The 21,762-nt window shown below is 44.9% G+C and overlaps 1 protein-coding gene across 6 annotated transcripts in view; it reads right to left on the reverse strand.

The window, feature by feature from the left end:
- Positions 1-21,762, reverse strand: part of LOC110514498 (semaphorin-6D) — a 157,239-nt gene that overhangs the window by 22,156 nt on the left and 113,321 nt on the right. For all 6 annotated transcript variants that reach the window (XM_036972497.1, XM_036972489.1, XM_036972471.1 and 3 more), the window contains 13 exons: positions 16,667-16,781; positions 16,241-16,298; positions 11,882-11,938; positions 11,380-11,481; positions 9,385-9,475; positions 8,998-9,120; positions 8,650-8,738; positions 5,008-5,225; positions 4,559-4,690; positions 4,230-4,385; positions 3,204-3,377; positions 2,732-2,869; positions 517-594 (listed from right to left, as the gene is read on the reverse strand). In XM_036972497.1, coding sequence (XP_036828392.1) covers positions 517-594; positions 2,732-2,869; positions 3,204-3,377; positions 4,230-4,385; positions 4,559-4,690; positions 5,008-5,225; positions 8,650-8,738; positions 8,998-9,120; positions 9,385-9,475; positions 11,380-11,481; positions 11,882-11,938; positions 16,241-16,298; positions 16,667-16,781 — 1,531 coding nt within the window. The remainder of the gene's footprint in view (positions 1-516; positions 595-2,731; positions 2,870-3,203; positions 3,378-4,229; positions 4,386-4,558; positions 4,691-5,007; positions 5,226-8,649; positions 8,739-8,997; positions 9,121-9,384; positions 9,476-11,379; positions 11,482-11,881; positions 11,939-16,240; positions 16,299-16,666; positions 16,782-21,762) is intronic.

Here is a 21,762-nt window from a genome sequence, read left to right on the forward strand (position 1 = left end):
ACGCCTTTCAGCCCCACCCCAGAGTGACGCATGACCCCTCCAAGCGGGTATTTGGGGTTTCATTTCCGAGTGATTGCAGACAGGTATGTCCGCCACATAGAAATAAACAAGATGGATGCTCGTCCTATATGTGAAATGGAGCCGACAGACCAATGTTTTTACTGTATTTTAGAGGCCGTATTCATCACGTTGACAATCTGGGCAAGTCAAACTCCAGATTAGGTATCGATTATTGAAAGCATACATATGCAGAGTACTATGAAGCTACTGCTACTTCATTCATTTACTGTATGTTTCATGCAAGGTCATGTCTATGGCCATTTGATGTTGATAAATTGTCAGTAAAATTAAATTTTTCTGATCGAAGACTCAACAGTAATATTTGACACATAGTAGTCAACAAAACCAGGACCAAGGAGTAGGGGCTAGGGATGGGTTTGGTACTTGGTCTCTAAACCTAATCTCTTATGATTGGCTGCGTGGTGGGGTGGTGCTTATGCAGCGTCTGTGACTTACCTGAATCCGGGCACCACCGTAGCACAGCTCCCCGTCCTCTGCCACACGCAGTAAGGGTCCCTCGAGGACAGACAGCTCCTGCAAGACAGACAGACAGTCAGAGTTCGGTGTGTGAACACTATCAAAAAGTAATAGAGACCAAATACATATTTTAATGAAGACTCTTTGGTGAGGCATGACCTGAAGTGATATGTGATATCTATTCACCTATCAACACCCCCATATTCTGGAGTGTCTCATTAACATCACAGGCCACAGTCACACCAGACGAAGTTAAACAGATCAGGCCAGGGTGTCATTTTACCTCACAGAAAAAACCTGCCATTTCATTTTTTCAACTGCAGAGCGAGCCTAGCTTGTAACTCTCCTATCTAGGAGCTCAGAAAGAGGCAGAGATGAATATGAGAGATGGTCAACGTAGTGTGACTGGCTGTCGGTCTGTGAGGCTGCAGACAGCAGTGTTTGGTGAGACCCCCCTGGGTGTCTGGAGCCCCCTGGGTGTCTGGAGCCCCCTGGGTGTCTGGAGCCCCCTGGGTGTCTGGAGCCCCCTGGGTGTCTGGAGCCCCCTGGGTGTCTGGTAGCCAGAGGCAGTCTTGGACAAGGACTCAGTGACACAGCCCAACTAACAGGCCAGTATGTAGAAGAGATGTAGGGAGCCAGAGAGGAGGACTGAGAGTTAGGTCAGTCATGCTCAACATGGTTTACAATTCAGAGGGCCGTGTAGACTGGGAGGGTGGAGGGGTCCCCACCAGACCAGCATTGACAACATGTCAGAGTTAAAGGTAATGACCCCTATCTCTAGGGGTGACTTGAAGCATTCCTGCCGGCTCCTTTTCTCTGTGCCTGTCAGGACATGATGAAGACACAGGTGTTCCTCTCACCTATGGGACCACTAGAGCTGTGTATATATCTATAGCTCTGTATGGAACCACTCATTAGAAACTGTCTGTCTGGAAGAAAGTCCACCATGTCTAGTCTCTCCTCTCTCTGTGGTGTAAATTCATGGTGTCTCCTCCCTACCTGTGGCTTGTCAGTTTTGCTGATTTTCTGTTCTTTACTGAGAATATCACCCCTGGTATGTGGGGTTACAGCTGACCTATTCTGGGGGTTCTCATTAATCCAGCACTGTGATGCAAAACAGGTGCAAATGTGACAACTTTTTGTAACTTTTGTGCTTAAATAACTAAAAGGGGGGAAATCAAAATGTTCTGAACATTGTGTGGGTCAGAGGGTTGAGAATGTCACAACTTTTGATATCTCTCTTTGCCATCTTTTTCACTAAATCTCTTTTCTCTATATATTTCATTCAACGTGTTTCTGCTGTCTGAACCATATCCATTGCTGAAACCTAATAGAAACAACAGCTGCAGCGAGAGCGAGAGATAGAAAAAACGTTTTGCTTTGTGCAAGATAGAGGCTACAGTAAGGTGGAGAGACAGACCAAACCAACCAAACCTAATTTGGAGGCAGACAGATGGAGAGTGTGGAGAGGAGGATATGGGCCTGAAACCTGACCCCTGCAAAGCATCATGGGGCTTAAGGGGCCCCTAATCCCTGGTTGATGTGCACTGGGCTGTTTCAGAGGGATCCAGCAATGGAGGGGCTTTAAGCCCTCTAAAGTGAGCAGGCCCTATCGTTCTTGGCCTGTCGCCAATCAGCTGGTTCCAATTTGTGCGTAAATGCTGCTGAGCACTTCTCTAAGGCTCGCAATGAGGGTTTAGCATGCTATGGGGGATACGCATCCCCATTCAATTTTAATACAAATGTTTTTCTTGGGGGGTTGGGTAGAGGCGGGGGGGAACATTCCTCCACAACCCCAAAATAGGACACAAGATTGTCGAGTACACTAGATCAGACAAAAACATCCCATACAAAACAAATCACCTCCAGTAGTTGCTCTGACTGCAAGGAAGTCCTTTTCACTGCCCTCATAACAACGTCGGCTTCTAAACTATTGGTGATTCATATTTTGAATATAGGTCTGTTGCATACAGCATATTTACAATTTGGCATAAACGATACCACCCTGCTGCTGATTGATTGTAAGTCACACACACATGTGTAACTTCACATCACCATAGTAGCACTGGGGGAAGGAAGCCTCTGTAGCAGCAAACACATGAAAAACTGAATTCCACTGCATTATATTAACACACACTTGGCAACTGTTAACAGTGCAGTACTAGCTCTATATAATAGACCGGGTATCACTCACTCCTTGCAGGAGCCATAGTCGTTGCAGCGGCTCAGAGGTACTCGGATCACACAGCTGGAGAAGGCCACAAACAGGGCGTGATGTTCCCTGTCCAGCTCCAATCCCAGAACCCGTCTGTCCTCTCCGCGGATGTTACATCTAGGAAAGGGGAAACAACAAACACGACTCTTATTTCTGCTGATGGATGGTGACAACAGCAGCATCCTGGGAGACTATGCAAACGAGAGAGGAGTTGAAAAGCTGTTCAGGACACGTACTAACAGCCCCACAACACATATCTCCATCTTATTACAGTGGAGTCGGCTTGAAAGCATCACATACAATAATCATCCTCTTACAGTGGGCAAAAAAAGAGGGACTTTTGTTTGTTGCTGAACCAGTACAAGGGAATGTTATGAGAGGAGTGCACTGTATTATAAAACAAATAGTTTGTATCATATATCTGAAAGAGAATGGAGAAAGGGAGGCTGACTTGGTGGGGTTGTAGACATCGATGTCCTCCAGTAGCTGTGTGCTGAAGGAGGCGTTGAGATGGGTGCTGGCCAGGATCTTTAGTACCCTGCCGTCCTCGCTCCCCAGGAACAGCACCGTGTGGTTCTTATAGGGCCCAGCTGACGTATCCACTGCTAGCTGGGTTAACTTGAACCTGGGTGGACACAACAACAGGGTTGTGGTTCAGGGTTAACATGATGATACCTCCGAAGAGGCAAAGCATCTGCAATTAAAGATGTGAATTATTGTCGGAGTGTGTCCATGCACTGCAACCTGACACCACTGTGTAAGATTATGCAGGACACTATTGTACGTAAAAACCATCCTACTGCTCTCAACTTTCCTTCAGTCCCACACAAGTTGACGACATGTTTACTCAGAACGTCACACTAACTGGCACTACGCTAGTTAAATGACTCAACAAAGTGATGCATTCATCTTTGAAGTTCCGTTGTTCAACTCGTCTCGGGAGAGTTCTGAAGCAGATGTGACGTTAGGAGGCAGAATTGAGACAGACAGCGTGCCCTCCCTCCGCTGTGTGAAGACGCCTGGTTGTCTGTCAGACTGGCTCGGCTTCACCATGTAAGTCACGGCAGGGGATCGAGCTAGGGGGCTGTCTGACAGCCCTCTGACACCCACTCTACATTCAGCACCACTACATGTCTGGGCTTCTAATGAGCCACTGGAGCTATTTCCTGTGTTAGTCTGGTAGACCACAGCCGGATGTTGTTTTTAATTGATGCGCTTTTCAGCTTTTCACAGACCCCCTTCTGGTTGGATCTATAATTTGGGGAGGCCCTATCCTGCTTGTGTCGATCTTTGATGTGGTGTTTTGGAAGACCCCATCCTGACTGCGTCTAACTTTAATATTTAAAAGGGATTTTCATGTTGATACAAGGGACCAACTGTTATCTATTTCACCAAGGAGATCGATTAAATAGTTTTCTACCCATCAATTTTCCCTTTTATCTTTTCATCCCTCCATCCACCCTGCTGCTGTAGCTACCTGCTGGTTGTGCGTGTGAAGTAGGGCCGGTGGTTGACGGAGGGAACCGCCTCGTCCATCAGGGGGTGGTTCTTGATGAAGGTCAGGGTGTCGTCGGGGAAGGTCGTGGACGACTTGTAGGCAGCAGCAGAGCCGTCGCCGGCACAGCAGCCTGGTCTGTGAGACAGAGAGGAGGAGAAGAAGCTTGTCAGTGGAGTTTCAAAGTCAGTGGGCTAGATTTACTAAGCATTCACGCCGAGGGAATATGATATTTTAGATGCAAACTTTTGTTGACAGTGTTTACACTGGAATAAAGTAAATATGTCTGGACTGAGGCTGTCAAAGCTTACCTGGGTTTGGGTACCTGCTCCTCAGGCACGGGCGTCCAGGTTGACTCACTGTTTCTCTGCTCCTTGAACTTCCCATTGAAGGCCTTCTCAATGTCATCCATGTAGAATGCACATACTGCTGAGCCTGTGATACTGATGAGGAAAACAACAGAGACATTTGTCATGGGAAAGGCCCATATTAACCCAGGTTATAATGGATTGTATAGCTATAAAAGCATTCAAGACTGCTGCACAGGGTTGTAAAGGACATTAAACAACAATCTTATAAAATAGGCTTTTAAAAATGTACAATATCAAGGGTATGATATTGCAAATGTGAACATGATCTTTTTTTCTTTCTATTTTCTAGAAGAAGAGGTACAGTAAAACCTCATTATACTCATTGTATGAGTATGTACTGTATATCTGTATGGCCGTCTGTAATGTTGCTGCCTGGTACTGTGATTGACCTGTTGGCCTGTGTAGTGAAGACCCCCAGCACGGCTGGTCTGTGATTGATCTGCAGCACGTTGGTCAGCGACTGCAGAACGTCAAAGTAGAAGAAGGAATCGCCCGGCACCGAGCAGTTGAGCCGCGCTTTGAGGAACGACGTCCAGTAACGCTCTAGAACCCTGGGAGAACCTCCGTTGTCGTTCTTACATACACGAGCCACTCTGGAGAACACAACCTGAGGGGGAAAGAGAGAATGGAGAAAGGTTAGATTTGATAGGATTTTTCAACAAATGTTCATTCCTTTTGTGTCCATTCAGTAACATAACACAGTGACATGACATTACACTGTTTCACATGACATTACATTGCAGCCTATTTAATACAACATTATTGTTCATATGTTACAGTGAACAACAGAAGTTTTGTCTTCTCAACACCCCCAGACAGCAGAGGTTCTCCCAGGGTTCTATAGTGTTACTGGACGTCATTGCTAAAAATGAAATTGATTGGACATGATTTGGAAAGGCAAACACCTGTCTAGAAAAGGTCCACAGTTGACAGTGGATGTCAGAGCAAAAACCAAGCCATGAGGTCGAAGGAATTGTCCGTAGGCAGGATTGTGTCTATGCACAGATCTGGTGACCGGTACCAAAACCTTTCTGCAGTATTGAAGGTCAAGAAGACAGTGAGCAATCGGGGAGAAGGGCCTTGGTCAGGGAGGTGACCAAGAACCCGATAGATGGTCACTCTGAGAGCTCCAGATGTTCTCTGTAGAAATCTCTGTAGCACTCCATCAATCAGGCCTTTCTGGTAGAGTGGCCAGACGGAAGCAACTCCTTAGTAAAAGGAACATGATAGCCCGCTTGGAGTTTTCTAAAGGGCACCTAAAGGACTCTCAGACCATGAGTAACAAGATTCTCTGGTCTGACGAAACCAAGATTGAACTCCTTGGCCTGAATGCCAAGCGTCACGTCTGGAGGAAACCCGGCACCGCTCATCACCTGGCCAATACCATCCCTACGGTGAAGCATGGTGGAGGCAGCATCATGCTGTGGAGATGTTCTTCAGCGGCAGGGACTGGGAGACTAGTCAGGATCGAGAGAAAGATGAACGGAGCAAAGTACATCTCTGGAGAGATCTGAAAATAGCTGTGCAGCGATGCTCCCCATCCAACCTGACAGAGCTTGAGAGGATCTGCAGAGAAGAATGGGAGAAACTCCCCAAATACAGGTGTGCCAAGCTTGTAGCGTCATACCCAAGAAGAGTCAAGGCTGTAATCACTGCTAAAGGGTGCTTCAACAAAGTACTGAGTAAAGGGTCTGAATATTTATGCAAATAAGGTATTTCATTTTTATTGTATTTTTTTGTACATTATCAAAAATATCAAAAAACCTGTTTTTGCTTCGTCATTATGGCGTATTGTGTGTAGATTATTTTTTACTGGTACAGGGTGATCTTCAGATGAGTCTTGAGGCTTGTCGGCGTCCTGGAGCAAAACAACGAACATGTACGTATTTGTGAGTCATATTAGTGTGTAAACGAAACTGTTCGGACGTTACAGACAGAAGTTGGCAGGTCGGCAAAACAGAGAACACTATTGTGTTCGTGAGAGTCTCATCTTTCCATAATAGTTTGTCGGACGCTACAGATGTTTTTGTGAGAAGAGTCTGACAAACACCACTCGAGCTCTGCCACCTTTCACCGCAGATGTGAAAGTGTGACATCAGCGGATGCGGTCGATTGAGACGCATCCAATGCAAAAAAACATACAGCGGGGAGAACTAGTATTTGATACACTGCCGATTTTGCAGGTTTTCCTACTTACAAAGCATGTAGAGGTCTGTAATTTTTTTAAATAATCGGTACACTTCAACTGTGAGAGACGGAATCTAAAACAAAAATCCAGAAAATCACCTTGTATGATTTTTAAGTATTAATTTGCATTTTATTGCATGACATAAGTATTTGATCACCTACCAACCAGTATGAATTCCGGCTCTCACAGACCTGTTAGTTTTTCTTTAAGAAGCCCTCCTGTTCTCCACTCATTACCTGTATTAACTGCACCTGTTTGAACTCGTTACCTGTATAAAAGACACCTTTCCACACACTCAATCAAATAGACTCCAACCTCTACACAATTGCCAAGACCAGAGAGTTGTGTAAGGATATCAGGGATAGGACCTGCACAAGGCTGGGATGGGCTACAGGACAATAGGCAAGCAGCTTGGTGGAGAAGGCAACAACTGTTGGCGCAATTATTCGAAAATGGAAGAAGTTCAAGATGACGGTCAATCACCCTCGGTCTGGGGCTCCATGCAAGATCTCACCTAGAGGGGCATCAATGATCATGAGGAAGGTGAGGGATAAGCCCAGAACTACACGGCAGGACCTGGTCAATGACCTGAAGAGAGCTGGGACCACAGTCTCAAAGAAAACCATTAGTAACACACTATGCCGTCATGGATTAAAATCCTGCAGCGCACGCAAGGTCCCCCTGCTCAAGCCGGCGCATGTCCAGGCCCGTCTGAAGTTTGCCAATGACCATCTGGATGATCCAGAGGAGGAATGGGAGGAAGTCATGTGGTCTGATGAGACAAAAATAGAGCTTTTTGGTCTAAACCACTCGCCGTGTTTGGAGGAAGAAGGATGAGTACAACCAAAAGAACACCATCCCAACCGTGAAGCATGGAGGTGGAAACATAATTCTTTGGGGATGCTTTTCTGCAAAGGGGACAGGACGACTGCACCGTATTGAGGGGAGGATGGATGGGGCCATGTATCGCGAGATCTTGGCCAACAACCTCCTTCCCTCAGTAAGAGCATTGAAGATGGGTCGTGGCTGGGTCTTCCAGCATGACAACGACCCGAAACACACAGCCAGGGCAACTAAGGAGTGGCTCCGTAAGAAGCATCTCAAGGTCCTGGAGTGGCCTAGCCAGTCTCCAGACCTGAACCCAATAGAAAATCTTTGGAGGGAGCTGAAAGTCCGTATTGCCCATCGACAGCCCCGAAACCTGAAGGATCTGGAGAAGGTCTGTATGGAGGAGTGGGTCAAAATCCCTGCTGCAGTGTGTGCAAACCTGGTCAAGAACTACAGGAAACGTATGATCTCTGTAATTGCAAACAAAGGTTTCTGTACCAAATATGAATTTCTGCTTTTCTGATGTATCAAAAACTTATGTCATGCAATAAAATGCAAATTAATTACTTAAAAATCATACAATGTGATTTTCTGGATTTTTGTTTTAGATTCTGTCTCTCACAGTTGAAGTGTACCTATAATAAAAATTACAGACCTCTACTTGCTTTGTAAGTAGGAAAACCTGCAAAATCGGCAGTGTATCAAATACTTGTTCTCCCAACTGTATCTCTAGCTTAAACTGACTGATTTTGATGGGGATTATTTTTAATGCTAATTAGATTTTCATGGGGTTGCGGAAATTGAATCTAGGGGGTAAAGGGTCTTGCTCAAGGGGCCAACGGTAGGGGAATGTCTTGAGGATGAGAACCCAGCAGCCCTCTAGTTGCCAGATCAATTCTACCCTTTTTTTCAGCGCCTGTCCCGGGAATCGAACCGGCCACCTTTCGGCTACAGGTCATTAGCCGCTGGGCTACCTACCACCCCCTTCTGTAGTATTGAACTACAACTCTCTTACCTTGCCAAGTGTGGTGTACTCCACAGCAATCTCACTGAAGAAGAAGTACACGTAGTTCCCGTACTCAATGGCATGGAGGAAATGAGGCTCTGAGGAGACAAAGGGAGAAATATGAAACAGTAGCACTGACTGTCTTACAAGGTATTCACAACAGTTAAGCATTAGGCAGTCAGTGTTTTGGTAGGAAGCATAACTCATGTGGGTACCACACTTTGATTTAGAATGAAATACTGCTCTAATATGTAATGTACTGCATACAAATAGATAATGATTTTTGAGGAAGATTTTGAGTAAGGTTCTAAAGGTAAATTCACAAGTTGAGACCTAAGGCCAAGGCCAGGGGCTCACCTCGTAGCCATTTGGAGTCGTACTTCACGGTACGAAGCACCGGGCTGCTCTCTCCCAGACTACGGTAAATTACTGCATCACTCGCCAGGAAGTCTGTCATGGTGGCCGAGTAGAAATCACCACCTGAGAGGAACAAAATCACTCATTTAAGAAAGGTTTGCTTTTTTCAAATGAACACAATTGCAATGAAGACTAGAAACCCATGCCTCCCAATGTGTATTTTTACTTCATGGCTACACTTGATGTAGGTGCTGTGCTGCTCTCAATGACACTGTGTGAACTATGTCTAAATGTCACTGGCAAATTGGCAAGATTGAGGGCAGGTTTACTGATCAAGTTGCTGCCCATAGCTGACATGTCTCTCTGTCTCTGTCCAGAGCAACTCACCAGCGAAGAGGCCGACGTTGGATTGGCGAGACTCAAAGGGACAGCGGGCCTGACCCACCACCTCCTCACCGTCCTGTTCCAGTGTGGACATCTGGGAGAGAGAGGGACGAAAGAGAAGAGGGGACTCAGAGAGGGAAGGGGGTACTTCATAAAGCTATTTATAGGAGTGTAACAAAAAAAAAATAACTCCAAGGAGCTTATATTGAAAAACCTCAACTAAAATAACTAGGTCAGTGTTTGCAGTTGTTAAGTTTACTGTTTTCCCCTTACTGAAAAATCGATTTCAGTCCAAACTTGAGTATTGTTCTGTTTTATATCAGGTTAGCTTTACTGCTAACTGCCAAGTTATAAAGTCGACCCCTTAAAGTCATTGACAGAATGTGCCTCTAGTCAATCCTGATGAATAAATAGGAACACGTGTCATAAAGATACCTTTTATTTAGTACATTTTACACTGCATTGTAACAACAGTAAAGTCAAAAGGTCAGGAGTAACACTCCTGTCAGCCTGCACTATGGCTGCTACTCTGGCAGCACTGTGAGGAGACAGTATCTCCTAACCACAGATCTTTAGCAGCTATTCCTGCCCCACCGTTAACAAGGTCGTAAACCTCGGCTCAGACAATATGTGTGAATCCCACTGTGGTGGTGGGGGGCGGGGCTGCAGAATGCGACCAGGAAGAGAGGTCATTCTCGGCAGCTCCAGCAAACAGCTACCTTCACAAACACACACAGTGACAGCTGTCAACATCTGTGTTTATATTTAACGCTGTGTTCCCTATGGGTACACTCTCTAAGTGAGAAATCCACCAATGTTACATCTCTGATCTGTCTGCTAAACCATGGTTCTGGGGCTTCAGTTCTACAGTACAGTGTGATTTAGACTAGAGGATACAGGTTTTCACTTCCTGGTCTTTGATCCAGCTGGCTCATTGGGCAGAGTGTTTTGTGGCGATCAATTTACATGGAAAATGCACTCTGTGCAAAATAAAACATTTTCCACCCGTCCACACCCACAATCCAATCCACTTCACCCTAACACACCCTCTCCTGACCCCACTGCCCTCCTCAGTCTTTCCAAGGAATGCTGCAGACAGATTGCATGATATGATTTACACTTCAGCACACTATTCCCAGTTCTCCAGATAGTCATCGCTCCCGGTTTTTCTCAGACTGTAGACGTTACATCCCCTCTTCCAAAAAGCACACTGTGAATCATTGCCCAGAACCATGATGTCACCTCAGCTCAACCAGACTTCTTTTGTATTGGTAGACATCCTGGGGAGTATGAATCCATCTATGCACCGTTGTCACGATTAACGTATCGCTATTTTCCTATTGTATGTTTCCACTCAGCCGACATCTCTCTCTGGCACACTTTGGGTTGTTAATCATTTGAGCAGTCAGATAGCAATAGAGTGTAGGTGGCGTGAGTTCCTTCGTGGAACTAAAGTAGTGGCTCCCCTGGGATTCTGACTCTAGTTTTCAGGCATGTTTTGTTTTCTCTCCCCCCTCCCTTCTCTCTCTCCCCCACTCTGTCCCTCGGAGGATGACATGATCTCAAATCATCTGCGGTTGCAGTTTATTCCTCAGATGTGTGAATAAAGACGGTTATTATCATCCTGGATCTGTGTTCAGTCAACAGACCGCTGCCAACCTCGGTTGAGTCAACATGTTTCTCCATCAACATCCAGGATAGCAGCACTCCTTTGAAGTGGTTCTGCATTCTGGAGCGCTATTGGGGTCTATCTGTGCACGACAATGTCGACTTGATGATTTTATACTGTAGATAAAGAGAGGACACTTTTTTCTCACAAAAAGTTAGGAGAAAGTCAGGATGTCAACACCTGTAGGCAATGCCCTTAACTGCTAAACCTCCCCATGCTAACAATTTTTTTAACTAAGCGTATTTACCCCAGCTGTTATGTTTCAGGACAGTGCTGGGTATGGAACTGGGGGCTTTAGATAGAAAGGTGACTGAGGTGAAGTGTCCTACCTTGTAGTTGCGGCAGGTGGGGTTAAAAGCGTTGGTCCCACAGGCAAATAGCGTCTCATCGTTGCGTGGAACCAGAACTTTGATGTAGTTGTAGCACTCATCCTGTCAAAGGGAAACAGCTGGGTTTCAGGGGACGGCAATGTGACTACTGGCTGCTGGTGTTATCACCCCACCTGCAGTGACATTGCACAGCTTATTATGCACTGAATGGCATTTTGCTGAGGGCACACACACACACACACACACACAAAACCTCCCTCTCAGTCATACTTCTGTTCTTATTCTTGTCATTACCATAATCCCTGTGCTGATCTCTATGGTTTCACTAGAGCTCTGGGAGGCTGGCACTGCTTGTGCCAGAGACTGGTTCTGGAACTACAGATACCTGTGGTGCTGATTTTGATAAGCAATCTATGCTATTGTTAGTGCTACCCTCCCACATCGCAGACCAGACAGTGGGAGAGCGAGAAACAGAGAGAAAGAAAGGGAGAGAGATACTCACGCTGTTCTTCCCCCTCACTGTGCATTTATCCACATCTTTTGTCTTCCAAGTCAATTTCTGCAACACACAGACAGACAACCAACTGTCAGAGCAAGAAAGAGACCCTTTTTTCACCCAGCCATTCAAATGCTATTAGGAGACAGCTATAATGAAAATCTCATCAAGGTCAATTAAGCTTCTGACAAACAAACATCTGAAACACACGAGGAGCTGTGTCTAACCTTGTCAGCGTGCAACTAAAAACTATTGTTCCTCTACAATCCATCTCCCATACAATACATCCCAATCCACCTGTACTTCGTAACAACAAGACATCTCTATGGATAATTAGACCAACAAGAAGATCAAGGAATGAGAAAGGAATCTGCAATGCATTCCTATGGGAAGTAGATTGCCCTGATACTAGCTATCTATGGTCCTCCTGGACGTCCTTATCTCCTAGCATTGGCCCCACAGTGGGCCCCCGCTAGTGGAGTGAATAGGAAGAGATCCATCAACTTGTTAACAAGGTTGCCTGGTTGAAGGTGGTTTAATGCACTGCCCACCAGTGCAGATCCACTGTTCCACTGCCGACTGACTGGGAGGGTGTTTTGCTGATCCCGCTGTCCTCCCTGCAGGAGCTCCAAACTCATCAACACCATGGGGCATGCTGGGAAATAAGATTTATCCAGAGACTAAGGTGAAATCCCTATTTTGGCTCAAAACTCAACTGCTACCCTTCTGGGCCTTAAAGTGGAGTGAAATGTATCCCCCAAGGCTCTTCTCACTTCCCTATTGAAGATCCAATATGATAGGATAAATAGGATAGACGTCAGCAATATGATAATACTTCCCCCTAGACCTCTGGCAGAGAGAGGTGGAGTTAGCTATTTATCGCTTTTGCCCATCCAGGCCTTTGATATACAGTATCTCTGAGTTGGGGATCATGGTGGGCCTGGTGAGGAGACTGGGGATTAGAACTGAAACTGGGCCATAGAAAAGGAATTGATCTATGATGAAGCAGACTGTGGGTTTTTGATTATGACTCAGGCGCACACTAATGAGCTCACTGAGACAGATAAGAAGCATGGGAAGGTGATAAAGCCAGGTTAGTATTATGGCTGATGACCATCTACTAGTCCTGGCCCACTAGCTTTTCTGAACGCTGTGTCCCCTGCTCGCCTAGCGTAGTAGTGACTACCGAAAGCCACCCTGACTCACCTATTGCTGCTCTTTAAAAAAAAAAAGCAATTTTTTCTCCCCAATTTTGTGGTATCCAATTGTTTTAGTAGCTACTATCTTGTCTCATCGCTACAACTCCCGTACGGGCTCAGGAGAGACGAAGGTTGAAAGTCCTCCGATACACAACCCAACCAAGCCGCACTGCTTCTTAACACAGCGCGCATCCAACCCGGAAGCCAGCCGCACCAATATGTCGGAGGATACACCGTGCACCTGGCAACCTTGGTTACCGCGCACTGCGCCCGGCCCGCCAAAGGAGTCACTGGTGCGCGATGAGACAAGGACATCCCTACCGGCCAAGCCCTCCCTAACCCGGACGACGCTAGGCCAATTGTGCGTCGCCCCACGGACCTCCCGTTCGCGGCCGGTTACGACAGAGCCTGGGCGCGAACCCAGAGTCTCTGATGGCACAGCTGGCGCTGCAGTACAGCGCCCTTAACCACTGCGCCACTCAGGAGGCCCCTATTGCTAGTCTTTTGACCCTATGGTCACTCGGCTACACAGCTGATGCCCCTAATTTTATTTACCTGTTGGCCCCAGCCTCAAATTCAGGTCCTGTATGCACCTAACTGATCCACTCTGCCCATTCATCGCCATTTACCCGTTGTTGTCTTACCTCTCCTGATCAACACCTGTGATTGCTTTATGCCTCTCTCTACTGTCAATATTTTTTTATTTATTTAACCAGGTAGGCTAGTTGAGAACAAGTTCTCATTTGCAACTGCGACCTGGCATATGCCTTGACTACGGCTGTCTTGGCTAGTTCTTATTATTTTATTTCACTGTAGAGCACTCAGTCCCGCTCACCTTGTCTTAGATAGCTCTTTTGTCCCACCCCACACACATGCGGAGACCTCACCTGGCTTAAATGGTGCCTCTAGAGACGAAACCTCTCTCATCGTCCCTCAACGCCTAGGTTTACCTCCACTGTACTCACATCCTACCAAACCATTGTCTGTTCATGCCCTGAATCTATTCTACCATGCCCAGAAATCTGGTCCTTTTATTCTCAACGCACTAGACAACCAGTTCTTATAGCCTTTAGCCGTACCCTTATCCTACTCCTCCTAAATTCCTCTGGTGATGTAGAGGTTAACCCAGGCCCTGTAGTCCCCAATTCCACTTCTATTCCCCAGGCGCTCTCATTTGTTGACTTCCGTAACCGTAAAAGCCGGGGTTTCATGCATGTTAACACCAGAACCCTAAGTGTGTTTTATTCACTGCTTTAGCAAACTCCACCAACCCTGATGTCTTAGCCATGTCTGAATCCTGGCTTAGGAAGGCCACCAAAAATTCTGACATTTCCATCCCAAACTACAACATTTTCCGCCAAGATAGAACTGCCAAAGGGGGTGGAGCTGCAATCTACCGCAGAGATAGTCTGTAGATTTCGGTCATGCTATCCAGGTCTGTACCAAAACAGTTTGAGCTCCTACTTTTAAAAATCCACCTTTTCAGAAATAAGTCTCATTGTTTCCGCTTGTTATAGACCCCCCTCAGCCCCCAGCTGTGCCCTGGACACCATATGTGAATTAACTGCCCCCCAATTATCTTTAGAGTTTGTACTGTTAGGTGACCTAAACTTGGATATGCTTAACACCCCGGCCGTCCTACAATCAAAGCTAGATGCCTTCAATCTCACACAAATTATCAAGTAACCTAGCAGGTACAACCCTAAATCCGTAAACACGGGCACCCTCATAGATATCATCCTGACCAACTTGCCTTCTAAATACACCTCTGCTGTCTTCAACCAGGATCTCAGCGATCACTGCCTCATTGCCTGCGTCCGTAATGGGTCCGCAGTCAAACGACCACCCCTCATCACGGTCACCCCTCATCACTCTCATCACTGTCAAACGCTCCCTAAAACACTTCAGTAAGCAGGCCTTTCTAAGCAGGCCTTTCTAATCGACCTGGCCCGGATATCCTGGAAGGATATTGACCTCATTCCGTCAGTAGAGGATACCTGGATATTATTTAAAAGTGCTTTCCTCACCATCAAATGTGAACTAAGAACAGATATAGCCCTTGGTTTAAAATCTGGACTCCTTTGGCCACCTCTCCTTCCAGTTCTCTGCTGCCAATGACTGGAACGAATTGCAAAAATCACTGAAGCTGGAGACTTACATCTCCCTCACTAACTTCAAGAATCAGCTGTCAGAGCAGCTTACCAATCATTACACCTATACACAGCACATCTGTAAATAGCCCACCCAACTACCTCATCCCCAATACTATAATTTTTTAACCCTTTTCACCCCAGTATCTCTACTTGCACATTCATCTTCTGCAAATCTATCACTCCAGTGTTAATTACTAAATTGTAATTTTTTCACCACTATGGCCTATTTATTGCCTTACCTCCCTAATCTTACTACATTTGCACACACTGTATATAGATTTTTATATTGTGTTATTGACTGTACATTTGTTTATCCCATGTGTAACTCTGTGTTGTTGTTTGTGTCGCACTGCTTTGCTTTGTCTTGGCCAGATCGCAGTTATAAATGAGAACTTGTTCTCAACCGGCCTGGTTAAATAAAGGTGAAATAAGAAAAATACACTATGTACTATGCAATGCACATATTGTTAGTGCTCCTAACTTCTTTTAAAATACATACGTTCTCTTCTGACAATTCTCTGCACTACACATCATTCTGCTCATGTATTTCCACTGCAATCAAATACAAGTCAATAACGTTAGATCTCATTGATGTTGAGTGGGTCCCTTATGGAGATGACTCATGCTGTAAATGAATCTAAATACAATAGTGACAAGCAAACACAAACCCAGGCCTTAAAGTGATTTTTGTTTAAGAGCAATCGTGTTTGACAAATGGGATTCAGATGGAAGAGAGAGAGCACAGCACTTCAAAACCAGGAGTGCGCGACATAACTTCTATTGGATATCTGTCTGTAGTGAAATGGCTTTGTATCTGCTTGAATGAAGAGACTGGCTGAGTAAGAAGAAAACGACACAAATAACCTATTTTTAAAAGATGAGCAGAAAAGTAGGAGCCATTGTACCACCAGTAATGCTCTTATGTTCAGCCAGCTGCAATGATACACTACTCTATGACCCTTGAGGTCATGACTCATGTAAACAATGTGTTTGTGAGACAACATAAGGCTTACCTGTTGTGGGACGATCTGCTCAGAGGAGGCGCTGAGACTGATAGCAAACACATGATCCCTGTAAGAGGTCAAAGGTCAGAAAACATTTGAAGATGTCTCCTCTCTGCCCTGAAACCCAATCCCACCACACCACACCCAAGCTGCCTGTTCTTAGCCTAAATTAGATTGATTAGGGTCAGTCACACAGTTCTATAACACAGGCTTATTGATGTAGAAGAGCTTCTTGCTGAGCCTGAGGTACCTTTTACATAATAAACCTACAGTATGACAATATGAATGTAACGGGAGCTATCCAATACGGTTGACTGATACAATGACAGAAATACTACAAAGGGATTCAATGAAGAGTAGTCAATACAGGGTTAATGTAAGGCAGTCCAGTGCATTGAAGATGAGAGAACAATACTGAGAGGCGTGTTGACTGACCTGGCTGCGATGTAGAGCATGTGGTTGATCCGGAGCATCCTCTGGAAGTCCAGGCCCAGTCGTACTGTATCGTTGTCCGACATGAGGCCATGGAAGCTTGGGTACAGGTAGGAGTCTGCATGGGGAGGGGGAAAGAGTAGCAAGCTCAGTTCAGTGACAGTGTTAATATCCATAACGACAAACCAAGCACTAAAGAAATCAAGGGTGGGAATCTGAAAATAAGGTGTATTCAAGCACAAAAATAAAGATTGTTTGAGAAAGTACAAGAGAGCGAGAGAGAAAATAGGTTGTTGACTTGATATAACCCTCTGATTGCAGTATGCTTTCTCAGCTTCTATTTTGTATGCTTTTCCTTTGCCCCACATTTGCTGCAGATGCCCAGATTGTAATTTGTTCTAACTGTCATGTGGTTGTTAATGTGGGCTATCCCATGACTCTATTCTGTGCTGCTAGAGATAATACACTTAACTGTAAATTAAGAGGGGGAAGCGGGAAGCATCTCTAGACCCTAAGTTTATCACAAGAGCTATACAAAACAAAAACACTGTAACAACTGGGACATGCTTAAACCACCTGACCAAGTCCTAAAGCAATGGGAATCACAAAATCTTCCTCAGATTATTACCAAACACCCCCAAAAATGCTACTCTCCTCGATGTTATCCCCACAAATAATCCTGATCTGTATCAGTCTGGTGTTTTCTGTATTGACCGTAGTGATCACTGTTTTACAGCCTGCGTTCGTAATGGCTGCTCAGCGAAACAACCTGTCCTGCTTTGTCATAGACGCTTGCTGAAAAACTTTAATGAGCAAGCCTTCCTTCATGAACTGGCCTCTGTAAAATGGTATAGAATCAGCTTGATCCCCTCTGTCGAAGACGCTTGGACCATCTTTTTTGATATTTTCAGTGGTATTGTTAACTTCTTGGTGACAGGGGGGCAGTTTTGAGTAGCTTGGAATGAATAAGGTGCCCAAAGTAAACTGCTTGCTATATTATTAGTAGTATTGGATATAAAATACTCTGATGTTTCTAAAACTGTTTGAATGATGTCTGTGAGTATAACAGAACTCATATGGCAGGCAAAAACCTGAGAAAAATCCAACCAGGAAGTAGGAAATCTGAGGCTTGTAGGTTTTCAAAGCTTGGCCTATCGAATACACAGTATCTATGGAGCCATTTTTCACTTCCTAAGGCTTCCACTAGATGTCAACCTTCTTTAGAAACTTGTTTGAGGATTCTACTATGAAGGAGGGGCTCATGAGACCTGTTTGAGTCAGTGGTCTGGCAGAGTGTCTTGGTCTCATGATGCGCGGTCACGAGAGTTAGCTTTTCTTCAGACAGGAATTCTCCAGTTGGAACATTATTGAACATTTATTTTGAAAACATCCTAAAGATTGATTCTATAATTAGTTTGACAGGTTTCTACGGACTGTTATATAACTTTAACTTTTCGTCCGACGTTCTGCTGGACCTGCACGCGCGTTTGGATTTGTTTACCAAACACCCTAACAAAAATATCTATTTGGACATAAATTATGGACATTATCGAACAAATCAAGCATTTATTGTGGACCTGGGATTCCTGGGAGTGCATTCTGATATAGATCATCAAAGTTAAGTGAATATTTCAAATGCTATTTTTGACTAATGTTGACTACCCAATATGGCGGATATCGCTTTGGCTTCTTTATTGTCTGAACGCTGTTCTCAGATTATTGCATGGTTTGCTATTTAAGTTTTTTTTAAATCTGACACAGCAGTTGCATTAAGGAGAAGTATATATCTAATTCCATGTATAATAGTTGTATCTTTATCAATGTTTACTATGAGTATTTCTGTCATTTGATGGGGCTCTAAGCTAAATCATTGCATGTTTTAGAACTACTGAACGTAACACGCCAATGTAAAATGAGATTTTTTTATATAAATATGCACTTTACCGAACAAAACATAAATGTATTGTGTAACGATTACAGTCCTATGAAGTCCTATGAATGTCATATGATGAAGATCATCAAAGGTTAGTGATTAATTTTATCTTTATTTGTGCTTTTTGTGACTCTCTTTGGCTGGAAAAATGGCTGTGTTTATTCTGTGGCTTGGTGGTGATCTAACATAATCGTTTGTGGAGCTTTCGCTGTAAAGCATTTTTGAAATCAGACAGTGGCTGGATTAAGAGGAATTTTATCTTTAAAATGTTGCCTAATACTTGTTGTTTGAGAAATTTGATTTATGAGATTTATGTTGTTTCGTATTTGTTGCCCTGCAATTTCACTGGCTGTTGGCGAGGGGTTCAACAAACACGCCCCCATAAAGGAAATTAAAATTAAAAACAGGTTCAGCCCCTGGTTCGACCGTAATCTTGCAGAATTACTCCACCTCAAGAATTGCATTTGGCGAAAGGCTCGGCACATACATACTCACGCTGACTGGCTCCTGTTCAGGCAAATGAGAAATAAATACACCCAGGCTATCTGGAAGTCCAAAGTTAGTTACTTTAAGGAGCAGTTCTCTCTCTGTGGGTCTAACCCCAAGAAGTTCAGGAAAACGGTTAAAGACGTGGAGAATTAACACCCCTCCTCACAGCTGCCCATGTCCCTTAATGTTGATGTGGTTGTTACTAACAATAAGCACATGGCTGAGTTCTTTAATCACCACTTCATTAAGTCAGGTTTCCTATTTGACTCAGCCATGCCTCCTTGCCCATCCAAAATTTCCTCATCTCCCTTCTAATGCGACTAGCCCCGATGCTCCTCCCTCTTTTCCCCCTGCCCCGCTACATAGTTTCTCCCTGCAGGTGGTCACTAGGTGCTAAAGGAGCTCCTTAAACTTCATCTAAAAAAAACATCTGGGTCAGATGGTTTAGACCCTTTCTTCTTTAAGGTTGCTGCCCCAATCATCGCCAAGCCTATCTCTGATCTTTTTAACCTGTCTCTCCTCTCTGGTGAGGTTCCCATTGCTTGGAAGGCAGCCACAGTTTGTCATTTATTTAAAGGGGGAGATAAAGCTGATCCTAACTGTTGTAGGCCTCTTTCTATGTTTATGAAAAGTGTTGGGAAAAAATGTTAATAATCAACTGGCTTTCTTGATGTCTATAGTATTCTCTCTGGTATGCAATCTGGTTTCCACTCAGGTTATGGATGTGTCACTGCAACCTTAAAGGTCCTCAATGATGTCACCATTGCCCTTGATTTTAAGCGATGTTGTGCTGCTATTTTTATTGACTTGGCTGAAGCTTTTGATACGGTAGACCATTCCATTCCTGTCGGCTAAGGAGATCTGGTGTCTCTGGGGGGGTCTTTGGCCTGGTTTGCTAACTACCTCTCTCGAAGAGTGCGGTGTATGAAGTCAGGACATCTGCTGTCTCAGCCACTGCCTGTCACCAAGGGAGTACCCCAAGGCTCGATCCTAGGCCCCATGCTCTTCTCAATTTACATCAACAAGATAGCTCAGGCAGTAGGAAGTGCTCTCATCCACTTATATGCAGATGATACTCATTTATACTCAGCTGGCCCCTCCCCGGATGTTGTGTTAAATGCTCTACAACAAAGTTTTCTTGGTGTTCAACAAGATTTCTCTGCCCTTAACCTTGTTCTGAACACCACCAAAACAAAGGTCATGTGGTTTGGATGAAGAATGTTCCTCTCCCCACAAGTGTGATTACTACCTCTGGGGGTTTAGAGCTTGAGGTAGTCACCTCATACAAGTACTTGGGAGTATGGCTAGACGGTACACTGTCCTTCTTTCAGCACATATCAAAGCTACAGGCTAAAGTTAAATCTAGACTTGGTTTCCTCTATCGTAATTGCTCCTCTCTCACCCCAGCTGCCAAACGAACTGATTCAGATGACCATCCTACCCATTCTAAATTACAGAGACGTATTTTATAGATCGGCAGGTAAGGGTGCTCTCGAGTGGCTAGATGTCCTTTACCATTCGGCCATCAAATTTGCCACCAATGCTCCTTATAGGACACATCGCTGCACTCTATACTCCTCTATAAACTGGTCATCTCTGTATTACCCGTTGCAAGACCCACTGGTTGATGCTTATTTATAAAACCTTTTTAGGCCTCACTCCCCCCTATCTGAGATATCTACCGCAGCCCTCATCCTCCACATACAACACCCGTTCTGCCAGTCACATTCTGTTAAAGGTCCCCAAAGCACATACATCCCTGTGTCGCATCTTTTCAGTTCGCTGCAGCTAGCGACTGGAACGAGCTGCAAAAAAGACTCAAACTGGCCAGTTTAATCTCAATCTCTTCATTCAAAGACTCAATCATGGACACTCTTACTGACAGTTGTGGCTGCTTTGTGTGATGTATTGTTGTCTCTACCTTCTTGCCCTTTGCGCTGTTGTCTGTGCCCAATAATGTTTGTACCATGTTTTGTGCTGCTACCATGTTGTGTTGCTACCATGTTGTTGTCATGTTGTGTTGCTACCATGCTGTGTTGTCATGTGTTGCTGCCATGCTATGTTGTGTTGTGTTGTCTTAGGTCTCTCTTTATGTAGTGTTGTCTCTCTTTATGTAGTGTTGTCTCTATGTAGTGTTGTCTCTCTTGTCGTGATGTGTGTTTGGTCATATATTTATTATTATTTTTTTAATCCCAGCCTCCGTCCCCGCTGGAGGCCTAATGCCTTTTGGTAGGCCGTCATTGCAAATCAGAAATTGTTTTTAACTGAGTTGCCTAGTTAAATCAAAATCAATCCGTCGAGGCTGGCCTGTGACCATCTTCTCTCCCATAGTGCTGCATTAACTGTTCAGGCCAGGGGTATCAAACATATGGCCCATGGGTCGGAGGGGGTACGACCCCTGGGGAAAATGAGTTTGACACCCCTGGCTTAGGCCTTCCTGTCCAACTTGGCTTTTGTAGCTGAATTAGCAGACCTCTAAAATGGGACACTATCTGAAATTACAATCTTCTCGGGGGAAGCATCTTTCCCCCAACCAAGCAAGTCCAACTCGACTGTTTAAAGATTTCAACTCGGGGGTGATTGGGTCAAGCAGAGCAGTGATTCGCTGTGGGGCAGAAAGGGAGAGGGATAACTCCACCTCGGCGACCTCTCGTCCCTTTAATTACTCCTCAGCACT

Source organism: Oncorhynchus mykiss, chromosome 3, assembly GCF_013265735.2.
Source record: "Oncorhynchus mykiss isolate Arlee chromosome 3, USDA_OmykA_1.1, whole genome shotgun sequence".
In the NCBI taxonomy this organism is placed as follows: Eukaryota; Metazoa; Chordata; class Actinopteri; order Salmoniformes; family Salmonidae; genus Oncorhynchus; species Oncorhynchus mykiss.